This window comes from Trachurus japonicus, chromosome 14 (assembly GCF_045865225.1).
Source record: "Trachurus japonicus isolate A0001 chromosome 14, Traja_1.0".
NCBI lineage: Eukaryota > Metazoa > Chordata > Actinopteri > Carangiformes > Carangidae > Trachurus > Trachurus japonicus.
Genome location: NC_140920.1, coordinates 27,447,292 through 27,472,357, shown reverse-complemented (window position 1 = coordinate 27,472,357; position 25,066 = coordinate 27,447,292). Strand labels below are relative to the sequence as shown.

The 25,066-nt window shown below is 40.2% G+C and overlaps 1 protein-coding gene across 4 annotated transcripts in view; it reads right to left on the bottom strand.

Annotated features, from left to right (window-relative positions):
- Positions 1–7,860: 7,860 nt before the first annotated feature.
- ntm (neurotrimin) overlaps positions 7,861–25,066 on the bottom strand; it is a 492,089-nt gene continuing 474,883 nt past the window's right edge. For 2 of the 4 annotated variants that reach the window (XM_085798695.1, XM_085798694.1), the window contains 5 exons: positions 18,482–18,612; positions 16,680–16,800; positions 16,171–16,322; positions 13,551–13,586; positions 8,350–9,257 (listed from right to left, as the gene is read on the bottom strand). In XM_085798695.1, the coding sequence (XP_085654821.1) occupies positions 9,157–9,257; positions 13,551–13,586; positions 16,171–16,322; positions 16,680–16,800; positions 18,482–18,612 (541 nt within the window). In that variant the 3' untranslated portion in view covers positions 8,350–9,156. Of the gene's footprint in view, positions 9,258–13,550; positions 13,587–16,170; positions 16,323–16,679; positions 16,801–18,481; positions 18,613–25,066 lie in introns of all 4 variants that reach the window. The other 2 variants (XM_085798697.1, XM_085798696.1) reach the window with 2 other exon arrangements.

Sequence of the window (25,066 nt, the reverse complement as noted above, 5' to 3'; positions counted from 1 at the left end):
GTTTGGAGATTATAAGAGTGGACTTGATAAAAGCCACATCATTGTCATTTCTATTTCCCCCTGGGCGTAACATAAAATCATTTGATTGTATGTAACCCTGGTTGAAACCACAACAATTAGCCTTTTTAAAAGCAGCAGGACATGATCAAGTTTGGAGCTCCACCTATTTTCTGAGTCAGTGGAATGTATTTCTCTAAAGTTGCAGCATCCAAATTCTAGGCTCTAATATCAAGCTGCTGTAATTATAACATCTATGATTTGGAGATGGTGTGGATCTGTAAACCTGGAGTGATATCTGTGTTAAAATGTTAACATATGTGCTGATGGAGCCAAGAAACAACTTATTCCACCATTTCGATGTTCTCTAAGCAGTAACATTACCATAGCAGTATACAGAGAGCCAGCCTCTGCTCTCAAACTGCTCCCACAGCCACATTAACAGCCAAGCTTCGCAAACGAGCCTCTCGCGGTGACGTAAACTCGCACCTCAGCAGCAGCCACTGCTTTCTGCCGATTCAGTCATTACCTCACATGATAAGAGGCCAAAAAGAAGCAGCGAAACTGGGAGTGCAGTTCATATGTTATAGTGACAGACATGACACCAGGTGGACGCACCGTTTCATAATGCAAGCGGTTAACATTAGGACGGAAGCATTTCTCACAGACAGCGCTGCCTCATGCAGAATGCAGAGGAGGAGCAGAGTGCTTCTCACAATTTACCACTGTTGACACGCTGCTAGCCACACAGCAGACCCTTAATAGGAATAAATGTTGCACCATGCTGGCTCTGGATAGTGTCAAGTTATTTATTCAAAAATAAATGATTGTTTAGAGCCATAACAAACCTTGTGATTTAAATAGGATCCAATCCTAAAGTGAACATCCCCCCTTGAAATTCAAATGAGAGCTCCCCTGTGGAGCGCTCTTGTAAACAATGTTTACATACAGTTCTACTCAGCATAACACGATGTTTGTATCCTCAAGGTCTGACAAACATGTTGAATATCATTCCCTCCACATTGGGATATTTTTGGCCTTATCTCCAGTGCAGCCCTACGTGAAGACAATCGTTCTTGCTGCATCACTGAGCCCGTTGTGCTGATTTGAGTGTTTTGTGTACGACTATCCTCCTGATTTTGAATAATACTCCTGCAGGCACACAGCTGGTGACATTTGGTTGAATGTCACTTGTGACATCAGGTGATCACAACTCAATGTCAGGACGTCTAATGGGTGGAAGCGTTTGACGGCCGCTGACGATGATATTTTGCTGGTTTGCAGCCGAGTCGTTACGTAACCCAAAACTCAGCGTCTGGCAAAATGTCTGCACGCGAACGTCATCCTGACATAAGAAAACACAGACATTCAAGTCGTGAGTTATTAACGTCTGCTAAACACCACTATGTCAGCTCACCTGGTGCACATATCACTTAGGCTCAGCCCTTCCTTCAGCAGCCCACGTTCGCATTCCCTCTCTCTGGCTGTCAGAACGTCAACATGATTTGCTCACTGAAATGCAACATCTTCCTGGCTCTGCACTGAAGTCTGCTTCGGAAAAAAAAGAGAAACCCAAGATGATTCATTTCCAAACTGGAGAATTGTTAGTTTTGTCTCTATCCTCATAAAGCATAGGAGCATCTTCTGTAAACAGTGACCATATGGCAGTAGGTGTACTGGAATTATGCTGTAAAATAATAGACGTGTGAAATGAAAAATGTATTTTTCCAGCTTGACATGCAAGTTGTTAATTTATCTCTTGATATAAACCAAATTCATATGTGTATGTTTTTTTTGTTTTTGTTTTTACATCAAACCCATGCATTTTCTGACTATTACTACTACTTGATGACTAATCCTGCACTTAGACGGTCCTAATTTTCATGAATTCCTCAAACTACGTATCAATTCTAACGATCAGTGTGGCAACCTGCTCACGTCTTACTCCAGACATGTTTTCATTGTTCTCATAATCTTCTTCCATTCCATACCCATCTGACTCATCTATGAGGTCGGCAGGTGGAGGTGAAGGTGGTGGAGAGAAGTTCCTCCACCACATAATACAGGCTGTTTTCTAATCTCCAATCCCACAGGCGGTACATTCCACACTATTGGCTAATATAAGTATCAATCAATATCAGCGGCAAGTCCCTCCCAGTGTGTCTTTGCTGGAAATATGTGATCATGTTGAACTGAGCGGCATTCAGCGTGCCTTTAGGGTTGTGAAAAGGTTGGGAAAGACTCATTGATTAATTTATGGGTTAGGGTTAGGGTCATCCAACAACTCCAAAACGCTCTAGTGGACAAGTTGTGACCTGCACATTCACCACGCTATGATATAATAAGGGAACATTACGAGACAGAGTTGTTTTTGAGGTAAATTCATCGAAAACCGGACCGCTGATGTGCGTTCCCGTTGGGAGCAGTTTTTCGGCAAGCAGTCTCGAAAACAACTCTGTCTCGTAACATTCTGTTATTATCTCATGAATGTGCAGGTCATAACTTGTCCACAGGAGCGTTTTGGAGTTGTTGGATTGTGTATTTGATGAGTTTGATGAGGGAAACCAAGAAATCCCATTAGCCTCCGTAGCGTAGCTGAGCAGCTTGCGGCTCTGCTCTGCTGTTCTAAAAATAGCTTGCACTGACAATTAAAGGTAATGACCCTTGTCCTAAAACTATAGGGATTATGGCAATTTGCCAATTTGCCCAAACTATCCCTTTAACATGTTATGATTCTATCAGTCAGACTCACATGTGAAACAACCATCTGCTGTGTTCAAGTCATGTGTGTTATTAAGTCTATCCACTTCGCCACTTGACCTCTGTGCTACTCATCACTCGTCATTACCACTGGCATACTGAGCTGCTGCGCAAACAACCTGTGGTTTTTCATAAGAGCTGACAGTCTCTGCATTTCTGTCTTAACAGAATCTCAGGATCACTGGTCTTTCATAAGAGGAAAGAAAAATGTTTTATTTTTCCAACAGCATCATTGCATTCTCTGGTTCCTGGTGTATGGAGCAATTCTCAGCTGCAGAGAGCAGATGTTTGCATGAATTAAATATTGGTTGAGGCTGAAGTGGGGCGGCAGGGTATCAACTGCAAAGCCCTTTTTTCTGTTCCTGCTTTAAGAAAAAAATGCAATAAAAGGCACAAACCTGAAATAGTGCACATATCACGGACACGCCTTACATTATTTATCACACTGCGCTGCTCTGGGTCACAAACATCAATGCCACTGACAAGTGACATTAGAAACCACAGATTCTTGTTACATGTATCATCTATACGGCAGATGAATGGGAATAGGAAATTGCTGTTGCACAAAGCCACAGTGCGCAATTAAGATTCATTGTGCAGGAAGAGGAAAGATTCGGAGTGTTAAGGCAAAACTCCTGTTGTGTAACATGGCAGGATCTGTAAAAACCATGTGTTGGAGGCTGAAACAGTGGTGTCATTTAGAAGAAGTGCAGTTAGCTGTTGTTGTTAGTGGGCAGACTGCACCGAGCTCAAGGTCAGGACTTCTGAGAGAAACTGAAATCAATACTCAATAGGCTAGGCCTGTTCCTGTTCGTGTACCTGTTGGCAAAACATCTGATGCATTCCTTTATGGATGTTCAGTCTCAACATCCCACTGGCAAAAAAAAAAAAAATGAAAACACCACAAATATACCAAAGCGTGATCTTAAGATACAACATTTTATTATCAGTCTTAAATATGAGCACACACTTTTCATCGAGAAAATACATAAGAACCAACAATCCTTTACAATGCAGGGGGGGGGAGGGGCGTCTCCCTCCACTTGTGAACAATCCGCTCAAAGAGAGAGAGCTCTGTGAACTCGTAGCCAGGCAAAAGGGGCAGAATTTTATTTTTGTGAATCATCCAGAATGAATCTCATGGGGCTCATGAGACTACTTCATGCGCCATCTTGCTATGATAATAATCCCCCTGGCAGCTGAGACAAAGGTTTGATTTCTTCATGTCTAACCAAAGTTCACATCCAAAAATGATCCCTTCCAGACTGCAATGCAAATCACACAAATGTCACAACACCTAAAATGAATAGCACTATCCGGTAGGTGCAACACAAACTCGGCCGTTTTTCTTAAATGGTGTCAGAATTTTCTTCAAAACACTGCTCTCTTGCCTTGCACACAGAGACAAAGAAAATAAAATTACCCATAGCTATTTTTTATTTAATTTCTTTTCTTTTTTTTTTTTTTTTTAGATTTTTATTTTATTTTTCCCAAATCAGCCCACATTCCAACTGGACCCATGTTTGCTTGGGCTGAAAGAAAGAAAAAGCCCTGCAATCCCTGTGCAGTCTTCAAACAGAGAGTGGAATTGGTCATATCAACATAAATATGCAGCGCTACTGCCAAAATATAAGCCTTCATGGGCTGTGATTCAGAACTGGCTGACTGGAGTCAGACAGAAAGTGGAGAATTTATGTGTATTCAGGCCTTTTCAGTGCAGTTTTCCGAGCTGAACTTTTGAGGGTGAATCAGAAATATTTTTACCAGTGTGTTTCTGAGATCCTCTCCCTGGTTGCTAGGCTTTATCATTATAAGTTTGGCTTGAATGAGATTTACAGTGTGTCTTGCATATCCTTTTTAAAAATTCAAGCTTGGTAAGAAGTTAGAGCATTTGCATTTGCTCTAATAAGACAGAACAGCCAGGCTCGTTTAATGCCGTGCAGAGTGAAACTGCAGCACAGCTTCCTTCTGTTTATCGGATGTTTTAATTCTTTTTTTAAAAAACACATGGAAGCTGCTTTATTTTCCACTGCAATGTTAATGCTATCTGCTATAGTGTCTTCTCTTTGCCTGAGCATGATTCATGTTATTTCCACTGCTTGAAAGCATAAAAACAGGAGACGACACAATCAAGAGTTCAACTTTTAAGCAGTGCTGCAGAATCAGGATGTTGCTGCATTTAGCTTCACTTTTGTGATGAGTCAGGTTAACAACAGGACAATGTCAGGCCCAGCTGAGAGCTTAATATCGCTCTCTCTCAACTAAATGAGCCGTATCATAACGATAGCGTATAGCTGTGCAACACAAAGCAACACTGTCTCACTCAGTGTAATGTGATTGTGTTTATTTAACTGCTCTGCGAGGCGGCTTCTCTAACCTTGAGGCGACTGGAGCTCATAATACATCAAAAATACTGCAGCCAAGTAAAACAAAAGTCTCCAAGTTCTAAAAAAAAAAAAAAAAAAAATCCAAATCAAACCTTTATAAAAAAAAATAATAAAGAAAAAAGCAGCCTGCATAAGATCTCTCCACTCTTTGTCGCACGTCTTAGAACAGCAGGTGCTTCCGACAAGGAGATGGAGATAAAACTTTTTCTTTTGGCTGCACGTGGCTCAGACCAAGGCCTAAACCATAGGGAATGTGATCTAGCGGGATTTCCAGCAGTGATTTGACAGTGACAGCTTTCCGTCTCCACTGAAAAGGCAGAACACCACATCCTCAGATCCCAGATCAGACCCGCTCTTTGCCTCCATCCTGCTTCCTCTGCTCAGTGTGCAACATTTTGCCTGCGACCGACCACAGATCTCCTCGTACTGTAGTTCATAAACAATATTATTGTCGTTCGGTGCCGACAATTAGCAGGGTTTCTCTTAATGATGCATCTAAAAGTCAGGAAATGAATGTGCTGCCATAGTGACCATATGGCATTGATTCTATTTAATGGATTATTAAGTTCAGTCAGCTGTACAACCAACTCCACACCTCTGTTTATGTATGAAAAAAATTGTTGTCATTGAATTTAGAAATGCATAATGTGTTGTAGTGATTTCATATTTTGCCAGCAGCCCTGCCGGTTGGTACAAATCTGTCTTTGCTCTAAAGGTATAAGCACTTACATGGGTTTATCCTCTGTAATAGTGTGCTTGGCTTGAGAAATTATATTTTATTGCATTTGAAATGACATCAAAGAAAGGAGAAAAAAAAGAAAATATCACAATTATCAAGGACAAAGCAATAAACTGCATAAACATTCAGCCGTCTGTGCTGTCCTTTTAGAAACCTGTGGAGCTCTGAGATACACCTACTGACTAACAAGATGCTGTGTGGCATCGCGTGGGCTTCGGCAAATGCCCATCATATACACTGTCACTATAGTGCACACTAATGCGCGTCCATAAACCAGATCTAATATCGACCTAAAAATAATACTTTAAGGTGGTGAATAATTCGACACATTGCTGAACAACTGCTCGGAGGTAGTACAAAAAAAAAGAAGAAAAAAAAAGAGAAAGACCCAGTTTTAACAATGTGTGCTTGGCGCTTCTACAAATGAAGAAATGTAGGTAGAAATGTGTGTGTGTGTTTGTGTGTGTCGATTGACATTTCCTGGCAAACCATTAGCCGAGGTGTTTTCACGTCATGTTCCTTTTCTTTCTAGCCTTTCAAGTGAACTGCGAGTGATGAGGCTGTGATTGTTTGTGGGTCTATTGACAGCGACTATACACTTCCATCTGAAGAGGGATCCAGCGCGGACCTCCTTGGGAGGCGATCTTAAATGTGGTTAATCTTGTGGCAAAAATGACTGTGCAGGATAGATGTGAGATCAGTGGGCCCATCCTTCAAGCCAGGATGGAATAATTACTGTGTCATTTCCAAACATCACTGTGTTGGGGGGGGTGATGAATAATAGTCTGCGTGTCGGTGCCTGTCTCTCCCTCTTCCTTTGTCTTGTGTGTGAAAACAAACGGTGATTAGCCTGTCAGATTGGGCTGATGATTACCCTGATCAATTTCAATAATGGCCCTATCTGTTTCATGCCTTTTTGATTTGGATATTGGCTCTTTTCCCACATCAGAGAGCACAGACCTTGTTATCCCCGAGAGCTATAAAGGAAAGATAGAGGTGCACACGGACGATGGACTAAGACCTCAGATGAGCCAAGGCAATCCAGGGGAAAAACAAAAAAACAAAGAGAAGCTTTAAAAGGAAAAGCAGAAGGTGACTGGTTCTGTCAGAGCACTGCTCAGCGTCCGCTGACTGAGCTTGATTTTATTTAAGAGTATCCATATTTGGAATCACATTTAATCAGAGCTGATCATAAGAAGTGCATGGTTGCCCTAATTTATCTCAATCCCACTGCTCCTGTTTGATGTCATTCTAATGCATCCCTACATACACAGCCCGGTGACGCTGCAGCTCAATCAGCAGATGGTGTGTTGCGTTTGAGGTGCGCCCACGATTCACAAACACAGACTGCGATGCATGTAGCAAGAGATTCATGGTTCTTTTTTTTCCACATTGTGAAACCAGTAGCCTAACACCAAATCTCACTTTCATTGTTGTTGTCATTCGGCTCTTTATTCCACACCGCCGCGTTGAACCTGAGTGCCGTCTGGCAGTCGGTGCGAGCCACTCGCCAAAGCCAGAGATACGAGATACTGGCTTTCATTCTGGCTGCCATGTTGTGAGAGGTTACTGATTGTTGCATAAAATCCTGACGCTCACGACGGAATAAGGTAACAGGTCTGTTGTCTGTTTACTGCCCCGCGATACTCAGTCGGCGCTGATTTCTCTCGGTAATAAAACACAGATATGATTTTCTTGTTTTCTCATATATCCTGTCTTCTCTGATAATGCAAGCTATATATCAGGTGATAAAAAGCAGTTGTAGCCTCTTTTTTTTCCTCAGACCTCTGATCAATCTCTGTTATTGCCTCACATGCAGCACAGTGAGCATGTGATTCTTTTATTTTCCTATTCAGCGGTATCTGGAAATGTCACGTTCAAATGGACATTTCACAGTCATGAATCCCACGCTGTACATTTTGGTTTAAAGGTTATCGATGACTTTTGATTTTTCTATATTTTCTTTTTCCCAAATCACCCTCATGTTAAAACCGTATGGATTTACAGCGCGTTAACCCTCCTGATAATACTAACATGGACGTGTTCATGTCTTTAGTTTGGTGTTGAGACTAGGAAACAGAAATCTGTGATGCACGGTGGTGAATAAACATCTAAAAGTCTTTGGGTTACTGGTGTCTAACTACATGCACAAAGTGTTTATTTTCTGTTTTACATGATCATACTGAGTTGTCTCTAACCTTCCACTGCTGGTTCGGAAAAACATGAACAGGAACATTTTTTTTCTCGGATAACTCGTGTTGTGTAGAAATTGCATGACGTTCAAACAAGTAGAAACGCATTAATAAATTTGCATTACTTAAGTCAGACACTGACTCCACACGTGTGGAGTAAACTCGCTCCATTTGAACTACTAAATTGTAACATAATTATTCTTGACACCATTATTGTGTACAACTGTACCGGTAAAGAAAAAAAATACAACAAAGACATTAAACTAGGATATTTGTGCTAAATAATTACAACATTATATTTTTTCCCTTGTCAAAACCAAAAGAAAAACAAACAAAAATAACTAAACACAACTGAAAAAAATTAAATTAAATTAAATGATTAGCATATCACAACTGCAAGTATATCACTATAATGCTGAGAACAAAAATACATGAAGGTCAAAAACAGTTCTGCTTTCAACAACCAGACTGAATGATAATTATTATACATTAAAATATGATAATACCAGGCTTTCCGCCTCAGGGTAACCTAAATTCCTTCTGCTTCACTGTCTCGATTTGACTTTGAGGTATTTAACATTCACCTCTCATACATGCCACAAATTTGCCTTTTCCTGGAGTTGAGATGAATATGCAATGCAGTTAAAAATTAAGACAAATCCATCTGAATAAGAGACACCTCATTTTAAAAAATCCTTTCCTTCTTTTTTTTTTTTCCCAAGACACATACAGTACGTAAAAAGAGACAATCCAGAGTAATATAATTTAGAGAGGAAAACACAATTCAGTTAAAGTGTGAAACTTCTGTTACATCCTTAAAAAGTGAAACTAAAGAAAAAAAGAAACACAAAAATAAACATAAAATGTTGTTATGTACTTATCTAGTGTATCAACATCATTACATAGCTTGGTACTTCATGCACTCACTGTGCATCAGTTTATGGTTCTGGTTCAAAACAAAAACGCACGCACGCACGCACTCATTCATTCACACATGCAAGCACACACACAGCCACGCGCACACTCGCACACACATGCACACGCACGTACACACATTACTCGTGTTCAAATCCATTCCTCTTCAAAACCTGAGCAGGAATGGCAGAAACACTATGAAGAGGAGACAGGTGTGTGAGTGCACTCCCATCGCACCGCCGCTGCCGTCCTGAACTGCTCTCGGCCCTGACAGGAGGGAGGGAGAGAGAAGGAAGGGGAAAAACAACAAAAACAAAAAAAAGAAAACATCTGGGTAAGTTGCTCCAATGGTGATCCCTTTTTCTCTCTTGTTTTAGCACCACAGGGGATAAATTATTAAATGTTCCTATCTGCTGATAAGAATTTACTGGCATAATAACCTTCCAGCATTTGTGATAACTGTGACTTTAAAGGGATAGTTCAACATTTTGGCAAATTGGCCCATTGCCATAACTGCTATAGTCATAGCAGTAGGTTCATTACCTTTAATTGTAGGTGTAAGCTATTTTCAGTATACGGCGGAGCGCAGCAGCTGGCTGCTCAGAGCTACGCTATGGAGGCTAAGGGAATTTCTTGGTTTCCCTCATTAAACTCATCAAATTCAACATCCCAAAACTCCACAGCGCTTTTGTAGACAAGTTGTGACCTGCACAATCACCACGCTATGAGATAATGACGGAACGATACGAAACGGAGCCGTTTTCGAGGTAAATACAGGGTAAATACGGAGACTGCTTGCTGAAAAACTGTCCCTGAACGCAACGTGCATCAGCGGTTTTGTATGAATTTACCTCGAAAACGGCTCTGTTTCGTATCGTTCCGTCATTATCTCATAGTGTGGTGGTTGTGCAGCTCACAACTTGTCTACAAAAGCGCTGTGGAGTTTTGGGATTTTGTATTTGATGAGTTTAATGAGGGAAACCAAGAAATTCCCTTAGCCTCCATTGCGTAGCTCTGAGCAGCCTGCTGCTGCGCTCCGCTGTACTAAAAATAGCTTACACCTACAATTAAAGGTAACGAACCTACTGCTATGACTATAGCAGTTATGGCAATGGGCCAATTTGCCAAAATGTTGAACTATCCCTTTAATAGTGCAAAAGATGTAGTTTTGTTTGCATGAGAACACAGGATGAGTGCTTCACAGTGTATATTTTCAATATAGAGACAGTATACAGAAGTGATTACAGCACAGTCACGTAGCTAATGTTTAGAATGAGGTATGGATTACAAGGATTACAAGGGTTTACAAATGGCATGACAGCAATATGATATTATATGACAGAATGTACTTGTTTGACCTGGTAATTCATTTTCAACTGATTGATTTCTTCAAAAGAAATCTCTGAGAGAAGAAGACCAAGCTTTTTTCAAGAAGGAAATGGGAACTGTGAACTAGACAAGCAGACTGCTCAAGGTACTGCTCTGCAACTACTGTAGCTGTCCATGTGTGTGCTTATATCTAATCAAGCTGCACTATGTTGCATGAATTGCTGAACTGGTAGCCTACATTAAAACAAATCAACAAATTATATTTTGGCTTATATACAATAACAAACTTAATGATGATTAAATGCCATTTTTATCTGAATAAGAGATGTTGGAATGAACATATCTGCAAGTAGCAGATTCATAGTGAATTTATACTGCAAAGTTAAGTTGATTTCAACCACCACACAAGTAATCTGATGTGTATGTTAATATGAATGAATTCAGAAAAATGTTGATCACTCTGGATCTCTCAATCTGGATATGTGTATAGCCATACATATCATTTATCTTGCTTAGGAACTCAGAGCATTTTGTTTAGTGAGGCAAAGATTGGGGTCTTGATCTAATAACAAACACTGACATGGCCTTAGCCTTAGGATTCCCTAACCTTAGCTAAAGTGTTTTATAATGTTAACCTATTCAGATCTTCAACTTCATACCCCCATATCGCCACCACTTAACAATGCAATTCATCCTTCTTTGGAGTAAAAACAGAGCTTACATTGTTTTTTTAGGAGTACCTCAAGGTTCTATCCTTGGTCCTCATTAGTTTTCCATCAATATAGCATCAGTTTGCTGACATTGGTGCACTGCATATGCAGCTTAATCAATCTTAATTTGTTAAATAGTTTAATTCAGATGTCGTAATCACTCATACTTTTGTTAAAATCTGGTTCATTTTGAAGATCTACTGTTGATAAAGTGAAGATCTTCCTGATACAGTCAATGAAGTCTTATTTTCTCTATGAACCTGGCTTGATGTGGATGTGATTCTTTTTGGATGAAAATTGTAAAAGGAATCAGAGTCATGGTAGGAGGTATTTTTTGTTTGAAACTATAAATAAACAGCAAATCATATGTCAGCGGTAAATACAGTAAAAGCTTCCATCAGGAGGCAGGAGGTGACTGCAGTTAGTACTTCTGATAGCACCTTTTATTGACATGGTCTGACTCTGCAGCATCAAATACTGTAAGAGAATCAAGAGTGCTGGTCTATAAACCAAGGTTTTTCTTAAATGATGCTTTGACCTTCAGGTTTGCTTTGGTCAGTTGTAACTGCGATCTGTCTGCAAATTTAATGCTACTATCAATGCTTCACAGAATTTTGTCCCAGGTTTAAATAGATACATACAGCAAATGGGGTGTAAAAAAAAGTCTGCCCAGTAGGCTTCACACAGAGTTTGCAGCAAAGTTGTTGGAAGAAATGTTTAAATGTTGATCAAATCAATCTGTAAAATGTACTTTGATGTATCCAATACAACTAGTTCACCTCATGTTTGTACATTAAAATACACACTAGAGGCACATTCAACATTTTGCTTAACAAAAATACAAGTCAGAGATTTGGTATCTTAGATTTCTCCTTTGCACTTTAATGCAACTCTTGTGTTACTACTGTGTGTGTACAGATTTTAAGAACACTGCATGCAATTCACAGGGCTCTACTACAATAATACAATAGAAATCCATGATGCAACAGTGAAAAAACATAATGTTTTCATCATGCTCTTTTCAGGGATGAGGCAAGTTCCATCTAAATGAACACATTGTGTGAGGATTGAGGACAAATTTTAACTTTTTACTTTGAAGCTTGTCACACAATGACTACTCATTTCCCTTGGATTTCCATGAGTTCACCAGTTTCCTTTGGGGCATCTATCCAATTATCCTGCCACAGTGGATTATCCCTAATCCTGCATACGGCTAATTAGAATAATGACGTTCACTCATAGTCAAAATCAAGGCCATTAATGCAGTTCTGTGTTGTTAATGGAGTGAGTTTGCTTACAGGATGCTGCAACCAGAACTCACAAGGACACATTAAATGACAAGATCGGGAAGGGAGGGGAGGGGCGTTTATCTTTGCACTATCACTGTAGTGCCACATGTTCTAAATAGCATTTTGAGGAATAATCTACACCAGGAATCTACAATCTACAATCACTATTTTGCAGATATAGGAAACATTTGAGCCAGCAGTTGTCATTTTTGCAGCTCTCTGTGTGTTTTCTTTCACTATTTCATTTTCTGTGTTGAACGTACAGTTGAAATAAAATAACAAGTGCAAACAGTCACATAAAGATGATGATAATAAAATGTGGTAGATACTTACATGGGAAAAAGAGCATGCAAAAACCAAAATGAAGCCAATGTCACACAGAGCAGGCAGTTAGATTGGCAAAGGGACAAAGATGAAATATGGTTAGTGCAACGGCTACATTGACCATTTTCACAAAGATACAAAGATCACCCAACAGCTCTAAACTAGAAATTCATTAAAGCAGAAGTAAGCGATCCGGTCGTTTTGGCTAATGCTGCGTTCCAGGTAGGCTTTTGAAACAGTAAATTACAGCTTCAAGTCACAACTTACGACTTTGTAGCGTTCCAGGCAACCCACTCGTGTTTTTCCGACCTGTTTTACCTGTGAAAGTCACTATAACGGCCACTCGTAACTTCTGACCCGTGAACTCGTACCAGATTGAACTGGTACGACTTCACAGGTCGGAAAAACACGAGTTACGAGTTTCCTTGAACGCACCATAACAGTCCTCGTCCCTACGTCACCACATTCAGGCGCATCCCTTGGCTGCACACACAGCCCTGCATGCCGTTCTCTCTCCTCATTGGATAAAAACTGTAGGATACGATAAATGTTTTCTCCTCGGCTCAGAGCAGAGCAGAGTGACTGACAGACCCGTGTTTCAGACCAAACACTCTATGTAAGTGATTGCTGTCGGAAGATATAACTATTTAAGACTTATATTAACACAAATATATCACTTACTTCTGCTTTAAGGGAGCAAAGAGTCATTAGAATCAAACATTATTGTTTGGATGAGATCAAAAAGCCAAGACATTGTTTTTTCTCCAAAAGATACACTGAACTCTAACTCCAGTGACACTGGAGCCTGATTTCCTGTTTGTGAAAATGGCAATGTTTTTACGTCCCAGCATGCAGTTAATGCTTTCAGTCCACCACAGCTGAAGTGCATGCTGGTGCAGAATACTAACCTTGCAATAGCGTTGAGCTAGTGGGTTCAATTACCACTACACCAGGGGAACAAATGAAAAAGAGCAACATATTGGAAACAGAACAGCAACACATCATGACAACACTTGTGAAAAGCGTGAAAAGTACATTGTCCATTCAGTACTTTAACCTGTCAGTGCAGAGTTACTGATGAGGTCAAGCTGATAATAGTCCCAACAGCCAATTATCAAATTACAGGTGTTGTCAAAAAGCCATTTCAAAGGTGTAACACTAGACTATTAGAATTCTCACTACCTCTCACTGTGGGTTAAGTGACAGTTTGCAAGAATCAATGTTTTTTTGACACTTTTGGGAACTTGTGATTATTTCTTTGGTCTGACATAAGGCTCGGGAACCTGTGCTGTTTTTTTTTTGTCAGTGCAAAAAAGTTGTTGTTGTTTTTCATGCAGTAGTTTTTTTTTTTTCAATCCCATGTATGGTACTTTGCTGCAATTAAAGATGCAATTATTACAGTGGAAAAACAAGTTGCATAATGAAGTCATGAGAAACCGTGTGAGTTAGGAACAAAAGAGAGGAGCAAAATCAGCCTCTGCAGTAGAGAAGGAGAAGATGGTGAGTTTGTGGACACAGATCCATAAACAGAGAGGTCACATTCTCAACTCTAGATGGGTATTTTAAATGTTGACATTTATTGATCAAGGGATGAGTTGAAAAGCCCACATACTCTACTGTATGAATAAGTTTTACCTAAACTTTGCTAAAAAAAAAAAAAGCAACAAATGTAGCATCTTCCTTAATTAATCAGTGATTTAATGCACAACTTGGCATAGGATCCGAAAACACTCCAGTGATGTTGTGTTACCGACCAGCTCATGCTGTATGCTAAATACTAAAGTGGCCCCAGCTGTGACTTGTTCATTCAGGACTAACTTCCTCCTGATGGAGTTATTAAAGGAGCTGGATACTGGACTCACATATGGAACCCTTTCACTTGAATGATAATTGCTCACCTGGCACATGACCCCACACAGACTCTAGCTTCCAGGTTAACTTCTGCATTCAGTACGACCCACTGCACAGGGACATTAGTGTTTCTCCTGCTGGTCCCACCTGTGTGTTCCTGCTCGACCTCTAGACTTTACATTGAGATGATGCTATGAAAATATAATGCACATTTCTCTGGGACTGCTCTGGGGATTTTTTTTTTTACAAAACTAATACTATATGAAACCTTCATGGAATCAAAATTGAAAGTCTTGTTTGCAGGTGGAAGTGTTGTGTTTACGGTTTAATGGAGATCTCTTTTTCTTTTCTTTTTATTTTGAGGGATTTTTTTGTCTTTATTCTCATAAAGTCAGGGAGGGGGAGATACATGCAGCGAAGGGTCCAGCCTGTTAGTTAGCCCTAGTTCTTAATGATACACACTCTACCAGGTGAGCCATGGACGCCTCTTTTATAACAGTGTTCTCTGGGGAAAATGTTTTCTATAAATGACCACTGACAAATTAGCAATGCTGTGACTCAGCGCTGTATCCAGCCGTTAAATACATTCATGTTCTACCTTTCCGTGAGGCATGTGCAACCTCTCTGCTATTTTTGACATTCTCCTTCACTGAGAATGAACGAGCGGAAAAGTTAAACACAGAGCAGATTGTGGACTTTGTAGTGCAAAAACTCCTAAAATGACACTCAGTAAATCACAGCTCAGAGGATTATATCAACAATGAAGCATTTTGTATGTGCTACACTGTGTCCAATAACTGTGCATAGAGTTCTTTTTGCTCTAAAATGTCTGATGCCCAATGAAACCAAAACCATGGCTGTGTCTGAAAGGGGCTAAAGACTTAGTTACACACCACTATGAAAAGAAAACAAATTGGGCCAATAAACTTTCAAGTCTTAAAAGGATAGTTCAACATTTTGGCGAATTGGCCCATTGCCATAATCACTATAGTTTTAGGAGTAGATTTGTTACCTTTAATTGTTGGTGCAAGCTATTCTTAGAACGGCGGAGCAGAGCCACAAGCTGCTCAGAGCTATGCTAAGGAGGCTAACTGGCTTTCTTGGTTTCCCTCATCAAACTCATCAAATACACAATTCAACAACTCCAAAACGCTCCCGTGGACGAGTTGTGACTTGCACATTCACTAGGCTATGAGAAAATAACCGAACGTTATGAGCCAGAGTTGTTTTTGAGGCAAATGCAGAGACTGCTTGCCAAAAAACTGCCTCCGATGGGAACGTGCATCAGCGGTTTTGCATGAATTTACCTCTAAAACAACTCTGTCTCATGACGTTCCGTTATTATCTCATAGTGTGGTGAATGTGCAGGTCGCAACTCGTCCACAAGAGTGTTTTGGAGTTGTTGGATTGTGTCTTTGATGAGTTTGATGAGGGAAACCAAGAAATCCCATCAGCCTCCGTAGCGTAGCTCTGAGCATCTTGCAGCTCTGCTCCGCCGTTCTAAAAATAGCTTGCACCAACAATTAAAACTAACACACCTACTCCTAAAACTATAGGGATTATGGCAATGGGCCAATTCGCCAAAATGTTGAACTATCCCTTTGAAGAGTTGTATGACTAAATGAAAACAACAGATACTACAGCATCTGAGCTATACCTTCCTCTTGCTTCACTCACCATACAGAAGAAAGCTTGTGTTTGAGCTCCCGAGTTTGTTGATGGCGATGCAGGTGTAGTTGCCGTAATCTCCGTCAGACACGTTAAAAAACGTCAGCTTGGACAGCGAGCCGGTGTCCATGATCTCCAGGCCGTCAAAGCCATTGAGGATCCTATAGAGGAGGGAAATAAAATATCCGTGGATAAATATGAGATGCAACGAAGCATTTAAGCAGCTAATCATGTTTTTGGTTTGTTTTGCTGGTCTATTTATCCTTAAGTCCCTCGCCAAATTACTGAGCACAAAAACAATAATTAATAACATTAAATATATGCAATTTTGCAGTAATCTCATAATGTTAATTCCTGTGTGACTGGCAGCTGATCAATAACCATCAGTAACTGTGAAAACTGATCAGAAAGCACACACACACACACACACACACACACACACACACACACACACACAGAAACACACATACACACTCCTTCCATTCGTCTAGTTAAAATGCAAATGTAAAACCCATTACCTTCTGTCATCTTTATACCACTCAAAGTTTGCCTCAGGCACTGCATCAGCCTCACACTCCAGCTCTCCTCTTTGGCCCGGAGTCACGCCGACATCTCTGCCCTCTGACACAGTTGGAGCGTCTACACACAGAAGCACTGTGATCAGGACTACAGAGCAGCACAAGTCCAGGGATATCAAGAGAAGGGTCACAGCATTTTCTCTTCAGCAGCCACTGTTTTAACTCTAAACTGGGATCAACACCATGACCACGAGTCCTCGGGACTTATGTAATGTGTTTATGATTGCAGCATATAAAACATGCATTATACTGTTGAAGCATCAGGATGATTATCAGGTTTGAATGTGACCCAGACAACATCTAACATCTAAAAAAGAAATAAATCATATTAGTTTGTGTTAGAGTGTGTTATCTAATCATTAGTTTCATGGTCATTGAGTTTGAGAGTTCAGTGTGCGTCACGCAACTCCTGACAAATATAGAATTGGCCTGTTGATGTCATATTGACATCATACCAGCAGCGTAATACATAAGGATTGACACATAGACAACTACAGTTTAAGTGTCGACTGATTTTAGCAGCTTCCACATGTGACTGCTAATTAAAGGCGTATTCTGTGATGAATTCTGTCAAAATATAAATCACACTTTAGCTCATACTGACATTAAATCCAACATTCAAGCAACCTACAAACAGAGAAAGACAGAACTGGCATGAGTAGTTAAACAGCAGGCACTCAGCTTGTGTGTGAACACACACGTGCCTGAGAGCTGCAGCAGGTCGGCCACACAGGAGCCCACACACACCTACAGTAGTGGGGAGGTGTGTATCCGGCCTCAGGAAGTGCAGTGTCATCTGTGAAGCTTTCTGAATGAGTAGGTTAAAGGGATAGTTCAACATTCTGGCAAATTGGTCCATTGCCATAATCCCTTGTTGGTGCAAGCTATTTGTAGAACGGCGGAGCAGAGCCGTGAGCTGCTTAAAGCTACGCTACGGAGGCTAATGGAATTTCTTGGTTCCCCTCATCAAACTCATCAAATACAACTCTGTCTGGTAACGTTCTGTTATTATCTCATAGCGTGGTGAATGTGCAGGTCACAACTTGTCCACCAGAGCGTTGTGGAGTTGTTGGATTGTGTATTTGATGAGTTTGATGAGGGAAACCAAGAAATCCCATTAGCCTCAGTAGCATAGCTCTGAGCAGCTCACGGCTCTGCTCCTCCTTTCTACAAATAGCGTGCACTGTCAATTAAAGGTAATGAACCTAAGACTGTAGGGATTATGGCAATGGGCCATTTTGCGAAAATGTTGAACTATCCCTTTAAAACAACTTTTTCACCTCACATTAAGTTGTGTTAAAACTTAAGTCAGTAGCTCAGCAACACCATCTTTGACATTCTCAAGTAAAACTTTCAGTGCTACTTTGCCTGTCACAGTGACTCTTTTAATTATTTTTGGAAAAATAACTTGACTTTTTTTTATTTATTATCTGATCAATCACAGTTAATTAATGGTAGAAACTAGAACAAAATTTCCCTAACAATTTTCCACAGCAAAACATGATATCTACAAATCGTGCTGTTTTTTTGTCTGAACAACAGTCGCGCTCATCAGTATTCAGCTTACGAGAAAAGCAACAAAGGCCCAAGTCTGAGGAGCTGGAGCCTGTAAATATTTGGCGCTTTTGCATGAAAAAAGGATTAAGGAATAATATGAGTATAAAAATATCAGATGTATTGGTTTCTGTTCATAGATTGATAAACAAACCACTCGTTTCAGCGCTGTAGTTTTTGTTACTCACAGTTGACGGTGATGTCAACGGTCTGAACATCTGTGTCGATATCGTTGACAGCTGTGCACTCGTACGTCCCCGCTCTCTGTCTGGAGATGGATGGGATTTCCAGGTACTCATCGTCTGATGCCAGGTCTCCTGTGAAAGATCACACACACACACACACAGAGTGGGAGGAAGGGGAGACGGTCATTCAGAGTTAATGTGATGAGTCAACAGCTGTGGCCTGGATTGATACTTTCACACTCCGAGTCCCCACATGGCTTCTGGGAGAGGCATCGTCACACTAGTGCATGCATGGAGATGAGGGAAGGAAGGAAGGAAGGAAGGAAGGAAGGAAGGAAGGAAGGAAGGAAGGAAGGAAGGAAGGAAGGAAGGAAGGAAGGAAGGAAGGAAAGTGTTGATCATGAACACTTCTGCTCTACAAAGGCAGAGTGCATCTGTAAAAATACCAAACTGAGAAACACAGCTTTTTGTGTTTTTCATTGTCACGTTTAAGCATCAAATTATAAATAACTACCATTGATAAAGGTGGACTGAATAAAATGCATTTTGTAGTTTGTCTTTCTGACCAATTTTGACCATGTTATGGCAGATATTGCACTTTTGCCTTGGTTTTGGTGCAGATACTGCACTTTGGTTTCACAGTGCTTTTTTGGATGGACAGCAAAATAAAAAGCCCAATGACTCTGGAAATTTTAGCAGTACCAATATCAAATTCTACCAGACTGAAGATAATATGCAGCACTTTTTATTGGTCAAAATAAGAAAATGCAGATACTGCACTTTGCCTTTGTAGGCCAGACTTGCTCCAATTATATTTCATCTCATTTCATGCAGTATTTCCTTTAATTTGAATTTGAATTTTTGAACTGTGATACAGTACAAAAAAAAAAAAAAAAAAAAAATCTGTCATTTGAAGTAATATGAAAATTTATTTTGGTATTAACCAAACAAAGGGAGAAGTTCAGCTCCAACTGTCTGACAGAAATCAAAGATCTGAGTTAAGCAGCAACATCAGTGACAGATCCTGTAAAGTTGTGGAGCAGCTGGATCTGGTATGACAAGCAAAATTCACACACAGCTAACATGCGTGTCAAAACTTACACTCATAAATATCATGACATGTGCTCGATTCTGTCTCCTCCTCTGTTGCTCCTCTCTTGTTTCTTTCAACACTTACAAAGACCGGTTCTTGAGCTTGCTGACATTTTTTTCCGAGGTTGTTACAACACTGGGTGATTAGAGCTTTGTTCAGCCCCCGCTCATTATCACTCGTCTGTCAAAACTTTCATACTGTCCTGTTTTTTGTGTCTCTCAAAAAGCCTGCGAGTGCACCAGGACTACGACTAGAGATATGAGAGCAGGAACAGGAGAAGGCGGCAGCCCCGCTACTTTCCCTTGTATCAATCTGACACGCTTGACAGAGACACTTAATACAGCACTCAACATAAAAAACAAAAGACATAATTGACTTCGAGCTTCCTCCCAGGATGTTGGAAGGTGACAGTAATACATTGCAAATGGATTCACTTTGCTGAGAGGGTTGTTATGGAGACGAGTCCCTCGCTGACACGCCGCGCGCTTGACGAGGAGTGTGAGCGTGTGACTCGCACAGGTGTGCAGGTTCCACTCCGTTCCCTTTGTACGCCTCTTGTTCCTTTTCCACTTGGCTCTCGCTCAGAAGAGGCTCCATCTCGCCAATAGAGACCGCAGTGTCAGTTACAGACACGCTGTAATCCTCTGAGGACAGTTAATCAAGACGAGGATGCCAGCCGACACGCAAACTACCAACATGGAGCCTAAATTTCATGGCAGGTATAGCGGCAGCGAGGAGCGGTTCCTCCAAACTCACATGCGAGATCAGTGTTTCTCCAGATTGATGGAGGGAGAAACAATAGCTGTAACAAAGACAACACACTCCCATCTCATGTCAAGTGATCTGTTCTCTGTAAAACACACATTCCTATGTGTTTATTTTTTCTCTCCCATCTGTACAAACAGTGATTTTTCTCTATACTTCTTCCTAAATCTGACTAATAACCTACATACATCTGATTTCCTGATTTTGTTTGATTCTATACACACACTGACCCAAGGTACATACAGTAAATATATGTCAGCAAGTTGTGTACTGTTAATGTTCAATGTTGTGGCTGTAATAATAAGTGAAGGTTTTCTGACATGGACTAATGAGTTTGCTTCCTCATGTCTTCACTTACAGTATTATCCATTGTTGCTGCTTTCCCCCTCCAAGCTAAAGACACTCATTAGAAAACTTTGGGATTTTGTTACAGAGTACATTCAGGTTTGAACTCACCATGGAGACAGATAACTGAGGGCATCTTTTTTTCTGGAGTAACATCTATGAGTGGTTAGAAGGGATGCTATTTCAACATTGGAGGTTTTCCCACATTGGATAATATCATCAATCCTGTATCAAAAGATGTCTGATTTGGTTAATGTGATAATTCTTAATTAATACAGTGGTTTCATATTAAAGCTTATTCGTATTGCTCATGGTGGATTTAGTAAATGAACATATTTCAAAATAAGAGCCATAGGGCTGCCATATGTTGGGCTGTTGATGAAACAAAATAACATAATGAACATTTGACATGAAACCTTAGACTGAAAGACATGCAAGCAGCCATGTAGTCATAATTATGTTTCATAGCTGTCATAGCTGTGTTTATACATGTATGCATGTTTTAGTGCACATAGAAGAAAAATGAAAAGAGCAAAACACTAGTGAATACAGCTTGCAAAACCATTCAGTCAGCTCCCCAAGGCTTTTACTTAGTTATTCAGGCATAAATCCTGGTTGGAAACACAAAATGTATAAAAATGATGAATAAATTTGACCTCATATAAGGGTAATGAACATTTATATTCCTTTCAATTAAAGATTTAAGCTATTTGTTGTGGCTAGCATACTTATATCACTTTCCTATGTCAACCCCTGCTGATACTGTACATACACTGTGCCTGTGACCTTTCTGGCAACTGAATAAATTCTATCTGCTGAAATTTAAGTGGGCTTTTAATTTGAAACAGCAGGCATCATATTTGTATTACGTAACAGTATGCAGTTACATGAATGTAGCACACGAGGCAGATCAGAAATCAACAAGGCTTCATACTAAAACATGAGCTAATATATTCAATCAATATAGGGAAATGTGAGTAAAGACTGACTGACACAAACAAAGGTCTGGTACTGCCTGAGGATTCATGGTAAATGAATGTTTAAGCAAAACAAGTGGTTACATGTTGGTTCTAACAGTATGTGGGTGTTTGAAGTCACGCAGCAATCTACACAGCAAGCAGCTGATAGATAGATAGATAGATAGATAGATAGATAGATAGATAGATAGATAGATAGATAGATAGATAGATAGATAGATAGATAGATAGATAGATAGATAGATAGATAGATAGATAGATAGATAGATAGATAGATAGATAGTATCTCTATATGTAGATATTTCCACCGTTTTCTGATGCCAAATTAGCAACATTTTGCTGAGGACTAACAGAGGAGCACCTGCCCTGAGGCGATCGGCACGGAAAACTTATTTGCAGAGCCTGGTATTCCTATAGGGGTTTGCTCATTTAGTTCTGCTTACTTGCGCTATATGTGCTTCAGCAGGTATGTGAGGAAGTGAACTGGATGGCCTTTCTTGGCCACAGAAACGTGCATCATTAAAGCAGAATCCAGTGAGTGCAGCCACACTGTTACACCTCTGGAGGCAACACTTTTTAAAAGCTGTTCCACAAAGTCCTGCAGTGCTGTGTAGTCAACATCATAGATCACTTTTTGCTGTATCAAATTTCTGATGTGTAGATAATGATGCAATGTGCATATGTGAAGATCCAGAGGAGCAAAGACAAAGAATCTGAAAACGACGATGAAAATATCAAATGGCCTCTGATACTGAACCATTGGAAGTAACAGATGTAAAAACGTCGGTCCTGTGCAAACCATACTAAATCATCTTCTAGTACGGCAAATGCAAAGTATAAAGAAGTATTGCTGAAAAAGTGGAGGGGAACTCCTGAAAAACAGCCAAGTGTATGACCAGGGAAGTGTTTGACAAATGGAAACTGTCCTTATCAACTCATGAAAAAGTAAAATAAAAAAGTTTCTCTGCTGTGTATTTTTTAATATACTACAAACATTCTTTTAGACAGTAAATTGGAGCTCACCAGAATAACCTGTTAAATTCTGATCTGTGCTGCTGCCATCCAAACACGGTGATTCAGTTTATTGTTGAGGAATATTCATGTGCAGTGGTGGATAGTAGAGTTCCTCAAGTGCTTCAGTACTATTTTGAGATATTTGTGCAAAACTTGAGTGTTTACAATTGATATAGTATACAGTCACCTACAGTACTCCTGTACACTGTACACTTGGCAGCCATATAATTACTTTTTATTTTCAAGATAAAGATTTTACACAGTGGAGAATGTGACCATCTTTTAAATGTCACCTGTTTTACACCTTTCCTGTGTTTTATTTGAGGTGTTGATCCATAAGAGTAATAAGAATAGTTTTACATCTCCTCTCTCAGGGTTTTCTCTGCAGCTCTAGTAACAACAGGTCAGTGCCAGCCAATCAGAAGAGAGGAACTCAACCTCTCTTCTGATTGGCTCACTGTTTTATGGCGATCAAATAGCAGATCTTAGGTAAACAGATAGAAACCAAATCCTTAAGGGTTTAATGGTGGGTCCAGGTGGGCGGGGCTTGGGTCATTTTCTTGTGACATCACAAAGTAAAATAAATCCTGACAGTTGATTATAAGGCTCAGTTTTTGAATACAGGCTGTGTGCATTTATCTATGGACTGAGGCCTTAATACCTGAACAGTGGCAATATAGCTGATGAAATAAATAAGTAACCATCATAATCTCATTTTATATACATGAAGACAGTGGATTTAGTTGTGAAGTAGTTGTGAACCATGATTGGCCTCTGCATCTTACAAAAAGGTTCAAATGTTAGTGAGTTCCTAAAAGCTGAACCAAATCTTTTCCTCTAAATATCTCACATGGTTTCATTTCTGCAAATGTTCAAATGTAACATAGATGAGAGAAAAAAATCTGACAAGGTTCAGCACAAGAATGCTGTTACAAATGATTTGGCCTACCATGCATGTGGAACTCACTTAATAGCAAATTGTGAACATCCTGTCAGAATGGGTGGACCCTTAAGTCAACTTACATGCCAGAAAAGACACAGCAGTTCATACACATACACAACACATCAAATTCTAAGGTGATTCAACTGAATAATAACTGTAGCTTTGACACCAGACCTAATGAAGAGAAACTTGCTGTGATGATAGATCGGTAGACAGGCTGTATGTGCCCAATTATGTGGATTGTCAACTCAAACCGCCCCCTTTTTGTGCACAATGACAACAACACACTGGAAAACATCATACTGTATCTATACAAGCTCTGTTGAAAAAGACATTGAAAATATGATACTGAAGAGATGGTACCAGGCAACAGCAGACTAGAATGTCAAACATTCAGACACAAGTAAACCCAACGTTGAATGCTCGCGTGATGACGACATATCACACCTACAGCCACACAAACAGTTCCTTCATTGACAAAACTTGCCTCACTTATTGCTACTGAAAGGCTGAATTTCATAAAGCTGAGCTCACTCCAAAGGATTCAGACTTTTCTTATACCTTGAATTTCATATGCCCTCAAAAAATACACCTCCATCTATATAGGGACCCAGTGATGATCCCCAAATCCTCCCAGAAACCTTGGCAGACCCAAAAAAAAAAAAAAAGAGAGATATACACACTGCAGCCAGTCCCTCCATATATCTCCTCTTCGATCACTCTACTTCACTGGACATTCAGCATCTTGGTCTGGAAAGAAATAAAATACCAGCTCACCCCTGCAACTCTCTAAATAAAGCCGCCCCACATCTACCACATGCATGTCCCCACATGCTCTGCAATTACCTTTTCATTCACACATCATCCCTTATTATCACCACCACAACCACCACCACCACACAGTCACTAATTCTCCTGCTTCTTCTCTTTTGTTCCAGACTCACCCAGGTCACCATTGATTTACAGAGCGAATGGTCTCAGACATCAGGTCTATGGACAAACACAATGGGCTACTAATGGACACATGATTGCACTGATGTCAGCGTGGACCTGTCCACCTGGAGACAGTGACACATTGACTCATGATAGGTCAACAACTGGAGCTATCCATCCACATCCTGATGCACACGGCCACCTTGTGACACAATGTCATCATCAAAAATCAAATCCATTCATACCACATCCATCAAAGCAGACTAATTTATTGACTTTCATATTTTGACTATTTTTTCCTGTGCTACTTTTGGTTAGAGAGCCTTTAATTGAAATAAATTATTCATGCAGGATTTTTCTGATCTATTCAGTCTGAAATACGGCGGTTAAAGCAGGAAGGTCAGTAAATCACCCTGCACCCTAAATGAACAGCTTCTCCTTCAGTCTATTAAATCCCTGCAGCAGGACTGATATGGTTGAAATCTGCAGCCTAAGAGCGCAGTGGCAGTGCTGTTACA